Source organism: Dioscorea cayenensis, chromosome 3 (assembly GCF_009730915.1).
Source record: "Dioscorea cayenensis subsp. rotundata cultivar TDr96_F1 chromosome 3, TDr96_F1_v2_PseudoChromosome.rev07_lg8_w22 25.fasta, whole genome shotgun sequence".
NCBI lineage: Eukaryota > Viridiplantae > Streptophyta > Magnoliopsida > Dioscoreales > Dioscoreaceae > Dioscorea > Dioscorea cayenensis.
This window is the reverse complement of record NC_052473.1, coordinates 17,621,152-17,632,489: the sequence shown is the minus strand read 5'-3', so window position 1 is coordinate 17,632,489 and position 11,338 is coordinate 17,621,152. Positions and strand designations below refer to the sequence as shown.

The following is an 11,338-nucleotide window of genomic DNA, read 5'->3' as shown; positions in this document are numbered from 1 at the left end:
TTATTTATAAAAAAAAAAGCTAAGTCATTATATATATATAAATATAAACTACATAAAAGAGGTCTTCTTCTTGGTAATTGGAACTGAACTTACATAAAATCATTAAAATGAGATCCTCTTCTTGGAAGTTGGAACTAGTTAAGTCAAACCATAAAAGTCAACCATTAGTCAAACAGAAACCGGGAAAGAAGGGAAACGAGATATCAAACAGAACCCAAAAACCGTTAGGGAAACGGACAGAGAACGCTAGGGAAACGCTAAGGAAACGCGATTCCCGTTGCCGAAATTTCCCGGGAATCGACAAAGCCGATGCCATGGCACGCTATTCATCCTGCGCCAGTTGTTCACCACCTCGATTAACCCTAACCCTAATTCTCCCCAAATTCTCCCAGATCTCGATGTAATCGATCTCATTCGATTCGTTTTACTTCAATTCCCATCGTTTTCGGATCTTGATCGCCATGGATAGCCCTCCGGAAGCTGGATCCACCCCGTTCTTGAGGTAATTCCTTTGTTTTTTATTTTTTTTTTCTCTCAAATCTGTGTACTTTTTGGTATACGGGTTGATTTGGATTCGATTCACAGTTTATTCGCTGCGTTGTCGTATGGAATCGCATCCATGGCGATGGTTTTCATCAACAAGGCGGTTTTGATGCAGTACTCCGATTCCATGACCCTCCTCACTCTTCAGGTGCTCATCCTACTACCCAAAGTTTGTGACTTTGTGCTGTTTGATCTGTTTTGCTTATTGATTTTGGTTTGTGATGTCGAATAGCAACTGGCTACGAGTCTTTTGATACATTTTGGAAGAGTGATGGGGCACATGAAGTTTAAAACAGTGAATTTTGCGACGGCGAAGAAGCTGTTGCCAGTGTCAGTGTTCTACAATGCCAATGTGGCATTTGCTCTTGCGAGCTTGAAGGGTGTGAATATACCGATGTATATTGCTATTAAAAGGCTCACTCCTCTTGCTGTGTTGGTGGCCGGGTTCTTTTCGGGGAAGGGGAGGCCCCCAATTCAAGTGAGCTATCGTACTTTCTAATCATTCTATGAACTTTTATTAGTTTTCACTTGATTTCATTTAGTACTTCAAATAATAACATTGTATTTGACATCATAGTGATTTTTTGAATTGATCATTAGTCGGACAAATGCAGGCACTTTTTTTTAGTGAATTTAGCATTTTTGTACTGTAAAATTTGTGAAAGGTATCATTTGCCAGAGATTGGTGTTTTTTTTTTGGATTGTTGTTAGCTGTGACCTCTATTAAGCTTTGTTTGCATGGCATTTTAGGTATCTCTCTCTGTTGTTTTTACTGCTGTTGGAGTCATTATTGCTGCTTTGGGAGATTTCTCCTTTGACCTCTTTGGCTACGGCATGGCTCTCACGTCTGTATTTTTCCAGGTTGTACCTGATTCTTTGTTTCTTAATGCCTTTCCTTGATTAGTTGAGTTGAACTCTTCGTTCTGAGTTCTTTGCTTGCTGTGAGCTATTTCTTTTTCCTAATGGAACTGATAATTAATATCAATGCAGACTATGTATTTGGTGTTGGTGGAAAAATCAGGTGCAGAAGATGGGCATTCATCAGTTGAGCTGATGTTCTATAATGCGATTTTGTCACTGCCTTTTTTGCTATTCCTTATCATAGCAACAGGAGAATTCCCTCATTCTTTATCGGTATTGTATGAGAAGGTTAGAATAAATATATTACCTTTCCTGCATATTATTTGTTTTATGGTTGTGTAAAGACATGGAATGCATTCATTTATGTGTTTTGAGTTATAGGACTGACCTGTTGGTGACTTTCCCTCATCCTTTACTTCCATTCTTAAAACTTCGAAAGCTTATTTCTAAAGTTGAATGATTAGTTGAATCCATAGACAACTTTCTCCAAGAGTTCATATTTTTCAATTTGCTCAGGTTTGGGCAATGATTCAGCTAAGAGCTTCAAATCTATGATAAAGACCACTTATGCCTTTACTCTTGTTTTGCACAATTAGAAACCACCATTTTCCAGTATCACGGATTGTTTCAGTCAAATTGGCATTTCCTTCATATTGATGTCAACTGTTCAGTATAGTGAATTCTGGCTCCACATTCACTGTTTGTTGGCCTCTAAAGATCATGTCTACCACAATGTCTCGTTGTCTTAAGAAAGTTTGCATTTACAGAATGTTACACTTGAATGAACTAAAAATCATAAGAATGATAGTGCATGATTCCATTTCATTTTTCTATCTGAGTGTTAAGATTTAATCATTGGCTTTGACATCATTCATCATTTTAAGTTTCTTCCCTCTTGTGTTATCTTTTTCAAGACTCTTTCTCAATTATGTAATTTGGTTAAGCTACCAAAACCAAGGCTCGGATTCCTTTCTAGTTGGTATAAACTTGCTTTATTTATGCATTGAAGACTAAGCAGAATCTGATGCTTGTACACATTTAAGCTTGCAGTTATATAAGCACTGATGTAGCAATGCTCAGTCTAGTGAAATTGTTTATGTGACAGGCACATTCCTTACCGTTTCTGGTGATTCTTATTCTTTCATTGGTGATGGCCATTGTCCTTAACTTCACCATGTTTCTGTGCACCATAGTTAACTCAGCTTTAACGACAACCATTGTAGGAGTTCTCAAAGGAGTTGGATCCACAGTGAGTTTTCTTTGTCGTGATTACCATGTGACGTATTACAGATCATTATGCTGAAGAAATGGTTTTCTTTTCATTATTTTTCTATTAAACTCACTGTCATCCTTATCTTTTTCAGACTCTTGGTTTTATCTTCCTCGGTGGAGTGCAAATACACGCCCTCAATGTGACTGGATTGGTCATAAACACAGCAGGCGGTGTGTGGTATTCATTCGCCAAGTATCAGCAGAAGAAGAGAATGCCAAGGAAGGTAATATCCGACACGGAGTCTCACAACAAATGAGACTGGAGAGAACCACATTTTCGTGGTTGTGGCATCGTCTTAGTATATGATCTTTTATTGATTCTTCAAGTTTTTAAGACCATAAGAGGCTACACAAACAAGAATTCATCACAGTTCACCAAGCGGACAGATAAAAAGGTACACATAGAAGACCCAAAGCTATATGTAATTGAAAATAAGAACACTTTTACCAGGCAACTAGTGTTTTACATTCTTTGTCATGAGCATTTCAAGTGTAACTTTTCCAAACGGTAATGAAATAAGTTTTGAGATTGTTTTCTATGGTTGTCTTCAAACACAGGAACAAGCAATGGAGAATCTTCTTATATTTGTGTTATTCTAGGATGATTAAGTATTACTTCCATAACTGTTTAGCTTAATCATGGTGTTTAGTATATTCTCTTGGGATTGGGGACTTTTTTTTTTTTTACATTTAATTATATTGTTAAGCTACTTAAAAGGCCCAACCAGTAGAGTGTTCCATGATGTTTCTTTGTGTTTATGTATCAAAGCCACTTACATACAAAAGTTGATACTCTTATCTATAATGTACTTCTTTGCAATGAAAGCTGTATTAATTATTTGTTCTGGTTTTTGGTTAGAAAAACACCGGAACCACTTGTACAACTGTACAAGATTATACTCCTTGCAAGTGTTTTTTTTTTAAAAAACTTCCCTTTTATTTATTTAGTTATTTTGAAACTATTTTGATGAAGCCAATGATGTTATGATCTATTGACATCAGGTCTACTACTTAGGATGTTTGTGTTTTTGCTAAGAAAGTGGGGGTTAAACCTTAGTATATGTTCGTGTCTTGAGATATTAATTCTACGCTTTCCCACGTCCTGATATGACTTGCCCAAATTTCTTCATAAAAAATAACCATTATGATAAATGGTGCAAAACGTCTAAAAGGAAATGATAAAGCAAAAGAAGAAGGGAACCAGACTGATCCCTTGCTTCCTAAAAGAAATCCTTCCATTGACTTCATTGTTCCACTCTTCATCAAGCGGTGATTCTCCAATTTTTTATTTTAAAAAAAAAACTTTTTTTTCACACTTAGGGATATCTTTAACAATTGTATTGAGGTCTCCCCTAAAATTGCAGCCATTTTCAACCTGGATCCAAAGTACAAAGATATCATCTCGGTGTCCACACCACTGCTTTCTTTTTTATTCAATCCTTGTGGTGAATTTTTAAGGTGACAAACGTTGTTTTGTTATGTTAAATCTCCATTCAATCTTGGTTATTTTCAAAGTTTGACAGCAATGGGAAAAAGAGTGACTCTCAATCAATAGAAAAAGCATATGGCAAAGTTGTGCAGTTTTATGTTGCTTAGACATGTTGCAAAATGCCCACATGCATAGATACTTTTCCTCTTTCTCTTCCCATACTCGCTGCAATGCTGAGTTTGTTTCTTTGGTATTTAGCATAAAGATCTGATTTTGATGCTAGATCTTGTTAGAATTTTTGGTTTCTGGAGTTCTTGGCTGTCACTGGCTTTCAGTTGTGCATGCATGGAGTAGAAAAGTTGCTGATCAGGTGTTTGTTGCATGTATGGTTGGTGGTGTATTCAACTGCTGATGGCTCCAAGACTGAGTTTTCATGACTGGTTGGGGAAGGAGAAGTGCAAAGGAACTGCAGTGGCCAACGTAGGCGGTGCAAAATCCCCGGAGTTCTGTCTCATGGGCAAAAGCCGGGGGAGGAATGCGAGGCAATTCACTTGGGTGTTACTACTCAAAGCACACCGCATCATCAGTTGCATCACTTGGATGGCAGCTGCATTATGGACATTACTTGGAGTGATCAAGAGACGGCTCATTTTCCGGCAAGGAGTTAGTTCGGAGAGGGACAAACCTGGCAAAGGGAGGATATTGTTCGCTTTCATTAGAGGATTTTCTATGGTTTCTTCAGCAGCTCTTGTTCTTGAAATTGTTGCTTATTGCAATGGATGGTATTTTCATATACCTCACACTGCTGATGTTCAAGGATGGATGCATTCAGTTTATCTATCATGGATTGTATTCAGAGCAAACTACATTGCTCATGCAATTCAGGTCTTGTCCAATTTTTGCGTATTTCTTTTCATTGTGCAATCAGTTGATCGGATGATATTGTGCTTCGGGTGTTTTTGGATCAAGTTCAAGAAGATCAAGCCTAGAGTTGAGGGGTCTCTGTTTAACACCGATGATTTGGAAGGCTTTGCATGCGAATATCCCATGGTCTTAAATCAGATTCCAATGTGCAATGAGAAGGAGGTAAACTAACTCATGAACTCAAGTTTTAGTTTCGATTTCTTTTCTCATTTCACGGCAATCATTTTCTGTCCCCTTATTTTGTTTCATTGAACTTAGAAAAACTCGAGCTTTATTCTTGATGAACAACAATACAATGAATACATTGATTTGTATTAGGTGTATGAGCAGTCCATTTCTGCAGTTTGCCAAATCGACTGGCCGAAAGATCGTATATTGATTCAAGTTCTTGATGATTCAGACGACGAGTCAACAAAGCTTTTGATCAGAGAAGAGGTTTCCAAGTGGAATCAAAGAGGTGTCAACATCATTTATCGGCATCGGTTAATCAGAATTGGTTACAAAGCAGGAAATCTCAAGTCTGCAATGAGCTGTGACTACATCAAAGATTATGAGTTTGTTGCTATATTTGATGCTGATTTCCAACCCAATCCTGATTTCCTCAAGCAAACAATCCCTCATTTTAAGGTACCAACCATCAACTGATGAAATTGATTCCCTCTATTTGCTACTGATTCCAAGTGCAATGCAGGGAAATCCTGAAGTTGGATTAGTACAAGCAAGGTGGAGTTATGTGAATAAGGATGAGAACTTATTGACACGTCTCCAAAACATCAATCTCTGTTTCCACTTTGAAATAGAACAGCAGGTGAATGGCATTTTCCTGAACTTCTTCAGTTTCAATGGTACCGCTGGTGTTTGGAGGATCAAGGCATTGGAGGACTCCGGAGGTTGGCTTGAGAGAACAACTGTGGAAGATATGGACATCGCTGTTCGTGCGCATCTTAACGGTTGGAAGTTCATATTCTTAAATGATGTCAAGGTACTTAAATAGTTAAAATTTCAATGCAATTGAAAGAATCTGCTCATGATTTTGTCTTGTGTTAATTTTCCTTTGCAAGGTCTTGTGTGAAGTTCCAGAGTCCTATGAGGCTTACCGGAAACAACAACATCGATGGCATTCTGGTCCAATGCAGCTATTTCGATTATGTCTTCCGGCAATCATAACCTCTTCCAAGGTCCTCAATCAGCTAAGAATTGCATGTAACTTTTCAGTAAGTTTCTGAAAGTTTTCATTCATGTTCTGCTGCAGATATCCATCTGGAAGAAGGCGAACTTAGTCCTGCTATTTTTCCTCTTGAGAAAGTTGATCCTTCCATTCTATTCATTCACATTATTCTGCGTCATTCTTCCACTCACTATGTTTGTCCCAGAGGCCGAATTACCGGTTTGGGTGATCTGCTACATTCCCGTATTCATGTCATTTCTGAACATCCTTCCAGCACCAAGATCATTCCCTTTCATTGTGCCGTACCTTCTCTTCGAAAACACCATGTCAGTGACCAAGTTTAATGCCATGGTATCGGGTTTGTTCCAATTAGGCAGCTCATATGAGTGGATTGTTACTAAGAAAGCCGGCCGATCATTAGAATCCAATCTTTTGGTAATGCCTGAGAAGAATTCGAAGCTCGTAACCAATTCAACTACTCCTGCTAAGAAGTCCAACAAAATCTACAAAAAGGAGTTGGCACTTGCAGTCCTCCTCCTCACTGCAGCGGCTCGGAGTCTTTTATCTGCCCAAGGAATTCACTTCTATTTCCTACTCTTCCAAGGCCTGTCATTCCTACTTGTCGGTCTTGATTTGATTGGTGAGCAGATGAGCTGATTATCACTCACATGAACTTCAATGCAACAATCATACTGGACACTGTTAAGTATCTCCCATAAAATTATCGGTAATCACGTAAGTAACAAGTTCATCTGATTTTTTTTCTGCACTGTGTACTTAATGATTCTCTAATTCCAATCATACTGAGTAGTGTAAAACAGTAACCTGCAAAAGTTTAAACCAATTAGTTGATTCATTTCTTTTTCCTTGTTTGTTCTTCTGTTCATGATAACTCGGCACTCTAATTTGGTCATGAGATGTTATAATTCAATCAACGCAGACATTACTGTCGAAATGAAAGAATATCTGATTTACCTTCTCAGAAGAACAACGGATTTTCATGTGACAGCATCTTGTGTGGTTTTGGTGTTCTGCTGAAACTTGTTAGGTGAATGGAGTTGCCATTACCAAAAAATAACTGCAACTTCATGTTCCAGTTAAACAGCATTTCCTCTATCCTTTCCTGTGTTCAGCAATAGGAACATGTTATCATGCAATCTAAGTGCGTCATCATTAAAAATTTATACTGAAAAAAGTTTCACGTCGATGTTAAAAGAATCAAACTGATAATTACAGGCTAAGTGTACAACATGCAAATACATAACTCATTAACTAAGGTGCTTATCAAGAAGTCGAATTCTTTTACAACATTTTGCTCGCTGTCAGAACCATTATATTAGATATCTTACAGAGTGGAATTCCCCATCAGTGCTTACTGATGCGCAGGATATTTTCCGTGGAGATATCAACACTAATCAAATTGATCGGCAGAAAAGTCAGGCTCCTCTGGCTTCTGTAATTTTGGCATATCGATGGCCTTCATCTTCTGAGCCCCCTTCTTCCTTGTGCTTGCTGCAAATTTTGATGCTAGAATTGTTACATTAAAATTTTGTTGAGGTTGAGAAACGGTGCCAGACCGGGGACTGGGCTCCTCTTCCTCCTGCTCATACACATCATCGGCTTGTTCTTCTGATCGAGAGGAGAAAGACTCTCTCATGCTGAGGTCCTTAGCCATCTTTCTTCTCTTGAACCGACGCCATGCAGCTTGGATGAAGCAAGCAGCCCATGTTCTCCAATGGTGGGAGTAGAACCGGAATGTATGTTGAAGCTTCTTACTATGGAGTCGTCTAAATTGGTTGGAAACAAACTTGAGGTCTTCCGCTTGTAATGCAAAAGCCTCTACTTCGACGAGAGCCTTCACAGTCCTCGTGGACGACGGCAAGTTGACAGTGGACTTCGGAAGCAATGCCCACGCCAGTAGCTCTTCGCCGCAGAAATCTCCGGGTCTTAGAGTGATAGAATTGAAGAAACCCGTCCGGCCCCCATTTGTTGTAGAGCTCTCTAATCTCCCTCGAATGATGAACAACATCTCCGTCACCGGATCACCCTCACGAACAATGCAAGTGCCCTCCGTGCTTAATGTGGATACCAACCGCTCGCATATAGCATCGAGCAATTGATCATCCATCTGTGAGAAAAATGGGACCTGAAATTCAAGACAAAGATCATTATCCGTTCCCACAGAAAATAATATTATCATTGTTACTTAAAGTTTAGGCCAACACAATTGTATACCCGCCGAACAAGGTCCAAGCAGAGGTGATGTTGGATGTCTCGACGTAGGTCTGCGGGCAATGCACGTAATATGGAGTCTTCATCCACTCCTCGTGTCGCAAGCCACTTGTACTGAACAAATCGCCTGACCCGTTCCCTCAGATAGTGAGGAAGTTGGCGATGTCTCATCCACTCCTCAGTATCCCTTCGCTTGAGTCTCCATTCTTCGAGTCTTACAGTTAACGACTGCAGGTAGGTCTGCAAAAGAATTCAATATAAAACATCAATGCAACCAAATAAATGGCAAGAGAAATAAGAAGCGCAACAATGACGAGCATAAACAATAACATTACAGGCAATACCTAGTTAGCTTGTAGTTGAATTTAAAGAACAGAAAATCATGGCAAGTTGAATACCTGCATGTTCCCGATCAAGTGTGCGAATAAAACCAGACCAAGAATTGCAATAAGTATAGCAAATAAGGTCTCCCCAATGAAAGTGCTTGTAGTCAATGTTTGTCCATAAGAGCTGCCAAAAAAACAAGTTTATCAAACGTATAAGCCGATGATACACTGTGAACAAGGCTACTTAAGTGATTCTCACTCCAGAGACCTTTCACCGATGTCTTTGATCGATCAATCAGCACACAGATGTTTAGAGAATAGAGAAGAATAGTACCTTAGGTTTTGCAGACCCCACCAAAGACAATAGAAGTATTTTTTTAAGAATGCAGAAGAGACGGCACCGGTTTGCAATCCTGGTGCAAATATGCCATATTTGAAATCGAGGCTTGCACTATTGGGGTCGCAATTGTTAAACACACTTGTCACAGCCGCCCATTTCTGACGGTCTCCGTGACTCAAGTAATCACAGTCAAGAAACCGAGACTGACAAGAGGTCGTATTCGCTTCTGTCCTGCATTCTGACTTCCAGCATGTTGTATGCCTTTCGACCGTCAAAAGGAACCACGCAGCTCCTAGAACCTACAAATACACAACTTAAATCATCAAACGATCACTAATTTAAACCTCAGAGAAAATCACAAAGAATCATCGAGTTGCATATACATGGCTCGCCAACATGTAAAGCAATAGGTTGTAAGCAGCTCCGGCCCATGCAGTCTTTGTTACAACTCCTGCTGATTTTATGATTTGATGACTCAAGGGGAACATGACATACAATCTCGGTATATACTGTATAAGAACAATCAGCACAAGGGCATTGTTGCTGTGATCTGCATTCGAACTTCTAATAGATGGTATCACCAACCAAATGACAAACTACACGAACAACCGGGAAGAAATTATAGCCAATTGCATCACTCTGAAGAAATATAAATTTTGCTGAAATTGAAATATCGGTGAAGCAGACAGTTAGAAATAACAGAGGCTAACCTGAGGAAGAGGAAGAGCAGCGGCAAGATCAATAAAGAAATCCGATCGCAAGTATCTCCTAGCAATCTTCTTAGGATCCATGACGAGTTCTCCCCTTCCAAAAACACGGGAGCTTGGTGCTACATACGCAGTCCGAAACTTTATAATCATGTGCAATATATAGAACAGGTCGGCTAGTGTTCGAAAGACCGTGACAGTAATGCTCAAGCGCTTGTCCATCTTGATACATAATGTATTGTTACCATCATCAATCGATGGTAAATAAAAATACAAAGGATCGATGAATAGAGCAACCAAGCAGGAGACGAGGAAAACACGGTTCCATTTCAGCACAAGATCACTCCCCGGGTCGAGTATTCGCTTGCTCCATGGCTCATGGTCCTCTTGGAACACCTTCGACCTTCCGGGACTTGCAATGCCGAATCTAGTAGCTAAGAATGAGCCATATTTCGGTGTTTGATATATGGTTTTTGTAAGGTTTTGTTTGTCATCAGGATAGAACCTAAACATCAAGGCAAGTAATTCAATAACATAAAATCATTCATGAATGATTGCTTTAACAGGAGATCACAATTACAAATTTTCATCAAGAATTGGAGTTAGTGATTGATTCAAGCTTACCAAACAGTGAAGAAGCATCACCAAACATGCTTTTTGGCTTGATAAGCACCGTGACAAATTAAAAAACATTAAAAGTACCAAGTATTGACAAAGATCAACCAAAAGAAAACTTCTTTTTGGATGTACAACAATTAGCTAACAAACAACAAAATTTCATTCCATTTGAAACACAGAAATTAAACAAACTGTGAAGATGAACAGGAAACATAAAAAATGGTGATAAAAATCCAAGTTTTTCTTCACAAAGTCCACAACAAACTCCCACAAAACAAAACAAAACATCAATAAAAACAACTCAAGCTCTGAAACTCACCTGACAGTTCTGTCCTTCTTCAGCTCCATCTCATCATCCACCTTCTTAGAACCAAACATTTTTCTTCTCAAAATTTCTCCAGATCTACTGTTTCAGCAGCCTTTAAAAAGATGAAACCTTTGACACCAAAACACCTCTGAAATCTCCAAAGGAGGGATCTTTTTGACTCATTAGAGAGACGCCATGAGAGCTCTGCAAGCTCTATGAGAAGAAGTTGAAAGGATCTCTTAAGCCGGCCATGAAAATGGCTAGGCCGGAATTCAGAGTGGACTTCCTTCTTGTATTTATTTATTTATTTTTATTTATTTTATTTATTTTTTATATTTTTTTCTATTTTTTAAGACCATTTATTTGTCCTTTCCCACTGACATGAAAAGCAACCGGGAGTTTTTTTATTCCCTTTTCCTTTTTCTTTTTTATTTTCTTTTTGTATTCAATGTTTATTTATTTTATTTATTTATTATTTCTTTTGTTTTTTTTCCCGGAGATGTAGGAGGGACAGATGAGGAAGTCATCGTCCCAATGAAGTGATGACGTGGCGAGTTTCTATGCGTTGAAATAGCTGTTTGCTAGATTGTAGCAGGTATCCTTCGTCTAAA

At 38.8% G+C, this 11,338-nt stretch overlaps 3 protein-coding genes across 3 annotated transcripts; 2 read left to right on the top strand and 1 right to left on the bottom strand.

Moving 5' to 3' along the window:
• Nucleotides 1-340: 340 nt before the first annotated feature.
• Nucleotides 341-3,215, top strand: LOC120257311 (UDP-galactose/UDP-glucose transporter 7). Its single transcript, XM_039264806.1, has 7 exons — nucleotides 341-502; nucleotides 586-691; nucleotides 776-1,021; nucleotides 1,294-1,404; nucleotides 1,534-1,692; nucleotides 2,510-2,653; nucleotides 2,769-3,215. The coding sequence occupies exons 1-7, from the start codon at nucleotides 462-464 to the stop codon at nucleotides 2,931-2,933; spliced, it is 972 nt and encodes a 323-aa protein (XP_039120740.1). The 5' UTR covers nucleotides 341-461; the 3' UTR covers nucleotides 2,934-3,215.
• Nucleotides 3,216-4,209: 994 nt separating this feature from the next.
• Nucleotides 4,210-7,019, top strand: LOC120251727 (probable xyloglucan glycosyltransferase 5). Its single transcript, XM_039260366.1, has 5 exons — nucleotides 4,210-5,191; nucleotides 5,348-5,656; nucleotides 5,721-6,011; nucleotides 6,091-6,207; nucleotides 6,282-7,019. The coding sequence occupies exons 1-5, from the start codon at nucleotides 4,487-4,489 to the stop codon at nucleotides 6,852-6,854; spliced, it is 1,995 nt and encodes a 664-aa protein (XP_039116300.1). The 5' UTR covers nucleotides 4,210-4,486; the 3' UTR covers nucleotides 6,855-7,019.
• A 365-nt stretch (nucleotides 7,020-7,384) lies between these two features.
• LOC120251717 (probable cyclic nucleotide-gated ion channel 14) lies at nucleotides 7,385-10,850 on the bottom strand. Its single transcript, XM_039260355.1, has 7 exons — nucleotides 10,740-10,850; nucleotides 9,806-10,307; nucleotides 9,479-9,691; nucleotides 9,090-9,394; nucleotides 8,828-8,939; nucleotides 8,433-8,669; nucleotides 7,385-8,343 (listed from the first exon to the last, which is right to left on the bottom strand). Exons 1-7 carry the CDS (start codon nucleotides 10,796-10,798, stop codon nucleotides 7,609-7,611), a joined length of 2,163 nt encoding a protein of 720 aa, XP_039116289.1. The 5' UTR covers nucleotides 10,799-10,850; the 3' UTR covers nucleotides 7,385-7,608.
• Between the last annotated feature and the right edge of the window lie 488 nt (nucleotides 10,851-11,338).

Excerpts from the sequence above, each read along its gene's own strand:
- LOC120257311 (XM_039264806.1), top strand. The coding sequence starts at position 462 with ATGGATAGCCCTCCGGAAGCTGGATCCACCCCGTTCTTGAG. Across the intron at positions 692-775 it reads TGACCCTCCTCACTCTTCAG|CAACTGGCTACGAGTCTTTT; the intron begins GTGCTCATCCTA and ends GATGTCGAATAG. Across the intron at positions 1,022-1,293 it reads AGGGGAGGCCCCCAATTCAA|GTATCTCTCTCTGTTGTTTT; the intron begins GTGAGCTATCGT and ends ATGGCATTTTAG.
- LOC120251727 (XM_039260366.1), top strand. The coding sequence starts at position 4,487 with ATGTATGGTTGGTGGTGTATTCAACTGCTGATGGCTCCAAGACTGAGT. Across the intron at positions 5,192-5,347 it reads CAATGTGCAATGAGAAGGAG|GTGTATGAGCAGTCCATTTC; the intron begins GTAAACTAACTC and ends GATTTGTATTAG. Across the intron at positions 6,208-6,281 it reads CAATCATAACCTCTTCCAAG|ATATCCATCTGGAAGAAGGC; the intron begins GTCCTCAATCAG and ends GTTCTGCTGCAG.
- LOC120251717 (XM_039260355.1), bottom strand. The coding sequence starts at position 10,798 with ATGTTTGGTTCTAAGAAGGTGGATGATGAGATGGAGCTGAAGAAGGAC. Across the intron at positions 8,940-9,089 it reads TGGGGTCTGCAAAACCTAAG|CTCTTATGGACAAACATTGA; the intron begins GTACTATTCTTC and ends TTTTTTTGGCAG. Across the intron at positions 8,670-8,827 it reads ACTTGATCGGGAACATGCAG|ACCTACCTGCAGTCGTTAAC; the intron begins GTATTCAACTTG and ends ATTCTTTTGCAG.